The 9,811-nt window shown below is 39.4% G+C and overlaps 1 protein-coding gene across 3 annotated transcripts; it reads right to left on the bottom strand.

Annotated features, from left to right (window-relative positions):
• Positions 1–5,765: 5,765 nt before the first annotated feature.
• LOC148689204 (toll/interleukin-1 receptor-like protein) lies at positions 5,766–9,762 on the bottom strand. Of its 3 annotated transcripts, none has more exons than XM_088689077.1 (2): positions 8,715–9,728; positions 5,766–6,102 (listed from the first exon to the last, which is right to left on the bottom strand). In XM_088689077.1, the coding sequence occupies exons 1-2, from the start codon at positions 9,338–9,340 to the stop codon at positions 5,976–5,978; spliced, it is 753 nt and encodes a 250-aa protein (XP_088545203.1). In that variant the 5' UTR covers positions 9,341–9,728; the 3' UTR covers positions 5,766–5,975. The 3 variants fall into 3 exon arrangements, with proteins under 3 accessions (XP_088545203.1, XP_088545202.1, XP_088545204.1); XM_088689076.1 differs by lacking the exon at positions 5,766–6,102 and adding an exon at positions 6,434–7,425 and having other exon boundaries at positions 8,715–9,762; XM_088689078.1 differs by lacking the exon at positions 5,766–6,102 and adding an exon at positions 7,883–8,197 and having other exon boundaries at positions 8,715–9,726.
• Between the last annotated feature and the right edge of the window lie 49 nt (positions 9,763–9,811).

Raw genomic sequence — 9,811 nt, 5'->3', positions numbered from 1 at the left:
GCTTGTTATTGGCATAGTTTTAGGGTCCCGATCTTAATTTCACACCATTTCCAATGATTCTAAAACCAAAATGAAGATAAGAGAGTAAGGAACAAGAATACAAGATGGGGTTGAGTCGTGGTCGAGATCAGCCGGAAAATTGTTTGCAACCAACAGTATTTTGCCGGAAAACTGGCAAGATGATTCCCGAGTTGAATATGTGTCCAACAACCATGAAAGTTACTCAAAAACATCTTAAACCCACTTATAAACATAGATTATGAAGTTTTAAGAATGTTTTAGACCTTACCTTGGTCAGAAAAGCTCGAGATCTCATTGGAGATCACAATCACATTGTTAGTCCAACAGTGCCGAGAGAGAATGAGTGAGTGAGATCAGATAGGTGAGGGAGAGAAGGAAGGGAGTGGTGGTGATAGTGGCATGGTGATTGTGGTCTTTGTGTATGTAAGTGTGTGTGTGTGTGTGTGTGTGTGTGTGTGTGTGTGTGTGTGTGTGTGAGTTCGCCGGAAAGGAGAGGAGAGTGAAGACGAGAAAGAGAAAAGAGAGAGTTCTAAAGAGATCACGGGGAAGGAAGAAAAAAGGCACCAGACATAAGGTGCCACGTGCCACCCATGTAGAGGTCCAAAAGTGGAGAAATATCTTCATTGATGAAATTACTAGACTGCCCTTGTCGTTCAAAAATCGTATGAGCTTCGTTTTAGCTCTGAATTCAATTCCGATCATGCCTACGTGTTCGTATCAACGAGAGCTACGAAAATAAATAAACAAAGAATTCTAATACGTCAACAGACGAAAGTCAATGTTTCCGTCAATAAGGGTATTTTTGTAATTTTAACTGATTAAAATGAAATTTTTGAAACGGGTTGTTATAATATACCCCCTTAAGAAAATTTCATCACCAAAATTTCATTACCTCATGTAAATAAGAATGGATACTGAGCTCGCATCAGTTCTTCCGTCTCCCAAATAGCCTCCTCAAGTGCATGATTATTCCATAACACTTTTAATTACGGGATGGCTTTATCCCTCAACACCTTATCATGTCGGTCTATAATCGCTACAGGTTCCTCCACATAGCTTATGTATGGTCTCACCTTTAGTGGTTACGGCTACAAAATGTGCGATGGGTCTGATATATACTTCTGAAGCATGAAGATGTGAAATATGTCATGTATCTGGGATAGCTCTGATGGCAACACCAGTCTATAGGCAGCAACACCAATTCTCTCCGTAATTCTGTAAGGGCCGATATATCGAGGACTTAACTTTCCTCGCTTGCCGAAGTGGATTACACCTTTCTAAAGTGATAACTTTAAGAATACGAAGTCACCAACTGCATATTCTCGATCCGTATAATGCTTATCAATGATGTTTTTCTGTCGGTTCTGTGCAGACTTCAAATTTCTTTTTATTAGCAGGATGTTGGCATTTTTAGTATCCACAATCTCTGGTCCTACAAACACGCGTTCACCAACCTCAGTCCAGCATAATGGTGTCCTGCATGTTTTACTGTATAGAGCCTCGAATGGTGCAATACCGATGCTAGAGTGGTAATTGTTATTATAGGCGAATTCCACCAAAGACAAATACTCATCCCAGTTACCTTTCCACTGAAGAATGCAGGTTCTCAATATATCTTCAAGAGTCTGTATTGTCCTCTCAGATTGTCCATTCATCTGCGAGTGGTAGGCAGTGCTATACAACAACTTAGTATCCAGGGCGTCATGGAAAGTTTCCAAAATCGAGAAGTAAATATCAGGTCCCAATCCGAGACGATAATGACCAGTACGCCGTGAAACTTGACAATATTCTCGAGTTTGTAGTTCTGCCAAACGGGTATAAAGTGAACGGATTTTGTCAGTCTGTCCACGATTACCCAGATACCATCAAAATTCGACCAAGTCTTCGACAACCCGTACACAAAATCCATCGTGATGTCTTTCCATTTCCATACTGAAATCGGAAGGTTCTATAGTAATCTACTGGTTTCTTCCTCTCCACCTTAACTTGTTGGCAAACTATACACTTCCTCACATAGTCAGCAATATCTCGCTTCATACCATACCAATAAAATTCTTGGTATCACGGTGTATCGTCCGAAATTGCAATCAAGCCCGGTCACTGATATGTTACCCTGACGAAGAGTATAAAATTTTTATCTTTTCCTGGCTATGTACTGAGGACTGAGAAAATAATCTGAAAAGAGCTCTCGAAAGGTCCTCCAAGTCATTGGGGGTTGGCAGGCCGAGATCGTCTAATAGAATCCTACCAGGTCTTAGCACCACCTCGAAGAAAATAACCAGCTGTCTTTGCTCGCTCATTCTTAGGATAATGCATCACCTCAAAAACATCCTCAACTTTTTCAAGCCACTCTTCTACCTCCTCACAGGCGCCCACAATATTCAAATCAGTCACCCCATGACTACGGGCAATCTCTACATAGGTGCGGTTCTGCCCACTATTCCACGGGAATGCATGTCTTAAAGATGCAACCAGTTAGTGAAATCCACCTAACACACCAGTATATAGACGCAGAGGAATATTACCACCACGAGGCACATTTTCGCCACGAGTATTCATGATTCTGAGAAACAACCAAAATGAAGTTTAGCATAACAAGGTATTCCACAATCAAGAACGTGAGGAAGGGGGAAGTAAGTATTTCATAATCAATAACGAAAGGAAATAACAGTCAACGTGAGGAAATAATAATCAACATAAACAAATGACAATCAATGGAAATAAATAGCAATCAGAGGAAATGAATAACAATCAAGGGAATAGAACGAAATCCTAACTATGCTCTGGACCAATGATAGTAAGCAATAGGAATGAACCAACAAAATCGGATCAAGGAGACAAAACTTAAGGACATAATCAATAAAAATCGGACCAACCTGGCCATGATACCAAACTGACACGTCCAACCCAGATATCCTAATGACACCTGGCCGACACCAAAAGGTGACAAAAGGCATAAATGAATGAATCTATGAGAATATGAAGGAACGAGCAACTAGAAATTATGCCAAAAAACTATTTGCAACGAATACGCAATATTAAGAAGAAATAACAATAATAAATTAATTTAAGCATGAACGAAAAAAGGTATTCAATGATCATGAGTAAATCCCAGAGCATACTACAAAATAAAGTGCCAGAGAAAAGTAGAACAACAAGAAACAAGTGATTATCAAAGAAATCATACTCAAGTAGAGGGATGCAAGGTCACTGATAGGGAAAGGCCTCGATGCTCGGATTGTACTCTTCGTCGCTATGTCTTGAGAGGGCGCAAAATAGAAAAGGTGAGCGGATCATAATTTACATCAATACTAATAATACGAAAACCATTTTATCTGAACATACTAACCCCATGTTTTGAAAACATATATAATACTACATAATAGGTTTTTCTGAAAACCCTAGCAGGCCATGAATTCATTCGTAAAACAAGTATGGTTAAAATCATGCTCAATAACGATGAAATCATCACTCCAAGGTAAATCCATAAATCTCATCAATATTGTACTCTCTAGGGGTATCATAGTTGCCCGAAGGTAGTACCTGTCCATTACCTGAAGGTGAAGCTGTACGACACTGGGTTAGGCCAGTTAAGAAACATGTTAGGCCTCATCACCCGAAGGTGAAACTTTACGACATTGGGTTACGTCGGAGAAGAAAATATATACATCACACACCGACACTAGCTGTGGCTAGTGAAGCTATTCGACACTGTTTTCGGCAGTGAAGCTGGGGGTATAACATATATCATATCTCACTCCTCCTCATCAACTGTGTCCTATGACCATAGACATTTATACCCGTGTTGTGTGGATGTGATGTATGATAACTTGCTAGATAAGCACCGAAAACATACCTCAATCTCATATCAAATCACCAAAGCTCAAAAGCTTAAACATCGTCTCATAAATCCATAGTAAGTCATATCCATAAATCCATGGAATCTCATATTCGTAAACCCACAAAATAAATCATATTTGAAATTCATAGAAATTCATATACAAAATTCCAATATTTTATAACCTTTAGTAAAACATAAATTTATAAATCACAAATATTCCGTAAAAGTAATTTAAAGAAATCATAAATTCTCCATAAAACATATTATAAAGCATGCTCAATCATGAAATATGAAATGCATGCTAGGCTAATATTTTATAAAAACATGTAAGTTAAGAAGGGGTCCACTCACAAATACTCATCTATAAAAGAGCCACTCGAACTAGGGTGGATTGGATCACTCCCAACCGATGCACCTAAACACAAACAGAGACCATTTAATAAAACTCTACTAAAACGATGAAATTCCGGAAAACGGATAGCGGATTCAAATTCGACACGTCGAATAACCTAAGAAGGAACCTCGGGTTCCCCCACGCGCTGCAGCATGCACCGCTACGCGCCGAGTTAAGTCATCGGAAAAGTCACCGGCGCCATCATGGACGGTGGCGAAGCACAATACCTCATGCGGAGGCGCATGTGCTTCACGCACCGGCCATGACGCGCAACCACTCACAGGCCACGCGCCGGCTCAAGAAGCTGTGTTGGGTGGATTGGGCCAAGGGTTTTTGGGAGTAATGGGTTGGGCCAATATTGATTTGGGCTTGGGTTAGGTTTAGTGGGTTGGGCCTGGGCTAAGTGGGTTGGACCCGATTTGGGCTGGGCTAGTTATTGGGCTGGTTTTGGGATTTCGGGTCAGGTTTGACTCGTTCCAGGCTGTGAGTTCGGCCGGAATCTAGGTAAACCTTCCCGATCTCTATTCAAGCTCAATTTCACACCATTTCCAATTATTTCAAAACCAAAATGAAGATAGAGAGTAAGGAACAAGAATATACCAAGATGAGGTTAAGTCGTGGTCAGGATCGGTAGGAAAATGGCTTGCAACCAATGGTCCTTCGCCGGAAAACTGGAAAGATGATTCCCGAGTTAAGTCTGTGTCTAACAACCATGAAAGTTGCTAAAAAAACATCCTAGACCCACTTCTAAACACAAACTACGAAGTTTTAAGAACGTTTTAGACCTTACCTTGGTTGGAGAAGCTTGAGATCTCGTCGAAGATCACAAGCACAGTGTTGGTGCAACAGTGCTGAGAAAGAGAAATTGAGTGAAATCGGAGAGGTGAAGGAGTGTGGTGATTATGGTCTGTGTGTGTGAGTTCGTCGGAAAGGAAAAGAGAGTGAAGATGAGAGAGAGAGAATGGAGAGAGTTTTAGAGAGAGATCACGGGGAAGGAACAAAAAGGGCACCAGGCATAGGGTGCCACGTGTCACCCATGTAGAGGTCCAAAAGTGGAGAAATATCTCCACGGGTGAAATTACTAGAATGCCCTTGTCATTCAAAAATTGTAAGAGCTTCGTTTTAGCTCCGAATTCGATTCTGTTCACGCATACGCGTTCGTATCAACAAGAGCTACAGAAATAAATTAACGAAGAATTATATTACGTCAACGGACGAAAGTCAATGTTTCTGTCATTAGGGGTATTTTCGTAATTTTAACTAATTAAAATGAAATTTTTGAAACGGGTTGTTACATGTAAAATGAGATCATACGCACAAGAATAAATGAGATTGATACATAATGGTTCAATCTATAAGAGGCTCAAAAGCTCACAATGGTTACATAAACTCACTAGATTTACATATGAAGAATTAAATCATGCTCTAGTTTCACATTTACATGGCTATGTGCATATAAATTTTCCAAGTCATGATCACCAAAAATATGATCAAAACAAAAATAATATAAAGAACTAATGTCAAGTATAAATTTCTTGAAAGTTACAAGAAAATAAAGACTGAATCTCATATGTGAATTGGGAAGTAGCCAATAAGAACAAGACTAATATATATTGGATTTTTCGAAATTTTATTTTTATGTATTTTTTTGAACTAAAAAAAATTGAAGATAGGAATAATGAAAATAGACAACAAAAGTATAGAAAAAAGAAAAAAAAATCAATAAAGCTCTTGGACGGAGAAACTTCCCGGGTTTAAAGGAGAAGCAGCAACTGAAGATGTAGATGGAAATCCACCCCTAAACTTGATTTTTGTACAAGCAACAAGGTAAAGTGGCTCCACTTTTCTGCAAAAACACAAAACAATGGGTAAGCTTAACAAGAGACTTAGGAACCAAATTACAATGAAGAAGCTTTAACGAAAAAAGATATATGAAACACGCAATGAGATATCACAATCGTGCATGGTGCGACCCTTGCCGGAGCAATCTCGAAGACAATCACCACATAAACTTCAATCTGAAATCACAAGATTGCATGCACAACACGCAATGAGACATCACAATCGTCACAAATTTGAAGTTTAACTCCAACTAGTATTCCTTCAACACCAATTCGATATAAATTAAAGAGGAATTGCCCCAATTGAAAATTGCAATGTTGTACCCAAAAAAACAATTGCAACAAATTCCTCCAATTCAAGAAATTCTTCATAACAGCAAACACAAATTACATTGTACCATCGACTTATATTCTCCTAATCAATTCCAATTACAATGAACAAAAATAACAAAAACTCAAATAGTAGGAATTAACGAAATTAAAATAAAAAATATATATTGAAATTCCAATTACAATACGCAAAAAATGACAAAAACCCACGTCAGGGTTAAAGGGATCAATGCTCGCGTTGGATTTGGCGGAGACGTCCTCAATTGGGCTGACCGAGGAAGAGCCGAAGACCATGAAAGGAAGGACCGGAAACGTGGATCCAGCCTTGGGGCAAGGCGATGTGGAGCGGAATGCGGTTGTCGTAGTCGGGGGAGTAGACGCCATACTCAAAATCGTGGGCATCGGCTGGAGAGAGCTTGTCTTCGCGCAGGGTCTTGGGTTGAAGAGCGAGGCTTTGAAGAATATGAGAACTGGATTATATGGGTCCTCTTCTTCTTCTTCTTCTTCAAATGCTTGTAGTAGTTCGAGAGAAGCAGAGAAAGGAAAGAGGGAGGGAGAGAAGAAAGTGGGTGAATCAAAGAAGAAAAAAAGTAATAGGTGAGAGAGAGAGAGAGAGAGAGAGAGAGAGAGAGAGAGGAGCGAATCGAGGGAGGAGAGAGTGGGGTGGGTGAAAAAAAAAAAAAAGTAATCTTTATAACCAAAATGAGAAAAAAGGAATGAAAAAATAAAGGAAAAAAAGAAAGAAAAAGTGCTGACTAGGCTCTGGGAAAGCATTCAATTACAAAAGTCTGATTGCGAGCTGGACTTTCAAGAAAAAAAATTAAAAAAAAAAAAAAAAGTGGTAGGGAACCCTGGCCCACGCGACGAGGTATTCCAACCCAGTTTTTGACTGACTTGTTTGCAAGTCTCTGGTTTTTGACTGACTTGTTTGCAAGTTTGTGGTTTTTGTTAGTGCGCTGATGTCCCCAACAACATTCTGGATAAACAATGCTTCACGCCTGGCAAATTGAAATGCAAACAGATGATTCATCATATCATGCAACACCAACATTCATATGAACTAAACTAATTCATCATATATCTTAAAATTAAGAATTAATTAGACGACCTTTAAGCTGACATGAAAGACTGGTGGATAAACCCACTGGGAATTGGCTTCCTCAGGATTTTTTTATTTTTTTTTTATCAATCGTCCATGTGATTAATGATCTGCTAATGAATTAGGGTTCGCTATATTTTTTCCAACATTTGGTATCAGAGCCAATATTATTGGCTTCTCATTAATCCGTAAAGGCTGATGCTTATCTGATTACTAATCATTATATTCTTCTTCTAATATGATCCTAGCATTGGATTTCTATGGCTATTATCATTGTGGCTTCCTCAGTATTTGCAGATAAAGGATGTTGGTGACAAACACAAAATTATAATATGAATAACGGTTGCAACTTAATCTTTTGTTGAAAGGCCTGATGATATATAGAGATAGCTCATATCAAAGGTTATCGAAACTAACAATGTTTGCAGGAGCAACAATCATGTCCAACGGCTGGGTCTGGCTATAGGTAACATCCATTTTTAAACTTGCCAAAACCATTCTTGAACAAACGTTTATATAATTTTTCACCAAAGTAGGAATTATTAGGAAATTTTGTTCAAGGAGTGTCTTAAATGAAATAGTGATTGACAGTTTATTACATGAGACTAATCTTTCCAAAAAAGACATACTGAATTGTTCAAACAACTTTCTGGATAAACAGTCCTTCACGCCTGCCAATTGGAAATCCAAATTATGCAAACAGATGATTCATCATATCATGCAACACCAAGATTCATATGAACTAATCTAATTCATCATATATGTTAAAATTAAGAATTAATTAGTCGACCTTTAAGCTGACATGAATGACTGGTGGATAACCCACTGGGAATTTATACAGAAGACTAGCCCTATTACTAGCAACAACATAAGGTTCTCAGTGACTAGAACCTCTTCTTTGATCAAATCGTCCATGGCTTCCTCATTTTTTTTTATCAATCGTCCATGGCTTCCTCAGTTTTTTTTATCAACCGTCCATGTGATTAATGATCTGCTAATGAATTAGGCTTTGCTATATTTGTTCCAACATTTGGTATCAATCCGTCAGGGCTGACGCTTATCTAATTACTAATCATTATATTCTTCTTCTAATTACTAATTATTATATTGTTCTTCTAATCATTAAGCTACTTATACAAGATGTTGCAAGCAATTAAATTTTGTAAAAGAGGAAATTTGAAATTATACCCGTCCGCAGTGGTTTTAAGATTCCGGCCACTCAAATCTGCACAAGCCTTAAGATCCTTTCTCCACTGCTCGACTTCATTTGGATCTTCCTCCCTTTCATGCATCTGAAATGCTTCCCGAAAACTACCACTCTGTTTCCTCACTTCAGAAGGGTCAACGTCGTAGAATAGTGGATAGACTACTTTCCCCTTCACCTCTTGATCTTCTCGGCACTTCATGATCTTCGACAGCTCCCTCAGGCACCATCGGGACTCCGCGTACCTCTTCGAGAAGATGACGAGGGCGATCCTCGACCCTTCGATTTCTCCGTCAGGTTCGCTCTGTATATTGTCCTCCCTTCTGAGCTGGTTGTCTACAAACGTGTTAATTCCGGCATCGCTTAAAGCAGAGTAGAGGTGGTCTGTGAAGGTAGTGCGTGTGTCGTCGCCGAAGCTGAGGAACACCTCGTACTTCCAGCGGTTTGCATGGGCGGAGCTGCTGGTATTCACCGATTCCAAGAAAAGGAAAAAACAAAGAAAAAGGAAAAGTAGCCGTGAATTCTTGCACAGCTCGTGCTTCCAGCGGTTTGAACGCCAAGAGGAGGACGAAGAGGCGGCGGTTGCATTGGTGGATGTGCTGGTAATCATTGATTTCAAGTAAAGAAGTGAAACTCCTGATTATTCTTTTGGATCGCTGGAAGATGTGAGAGCAAAGCAAATTAAGGACCCCAATTCTTTGATTATTGATTTGCAAAAGCAAACCTTCGAAGATCTGAAACGCAGCTCAAACAGATGCAAAACTGAAATCGAAAATAGTAGAGAGAGGAGATACTGCTCTTTAATGACTTCCAGTTCCAGCTCCTTGTCTCTATCTCGATCTCGGTCTCGGTCAGATTTGGCTGTGGAAGGAAGATGGGGCTGCTGGGGAGAGAGAAAAGGAGAAAAATAATGAAGAAAGAAAGGGAGAAGAGATGCAAAGCTGCGGCTGTGAAAGAAAAGAAGAAAGGAGGGAAAGAATATGCTAGCTAGGGTTTGTGGAAAGAATATGCTAGCTAGGGTTTGTAGAAAGAGGGCTTCTCTTAACATGGGCTTGAAGTTTAGATTTTAAGATGTTTGGGT

This window comes from Pyrus communis, chromosome 17, assembly GCF_041283825.1.
Source record: "Pyrus communis isolate YQ-2024b chromosome 17, ASM4128382v1, whole genome shotgun sequence".
Taxonomy (NCBI): Eukaryota; Viridiplantae; Streptophyta; class Magnoliopsida; order Rosales; family Rosaceae; genus Pyrus; species Pyrus communis.
Note: the sequence above shows the minus strand (reverse complement) of the source record. Positions and strands in the feature narration are given on the sequence as shown.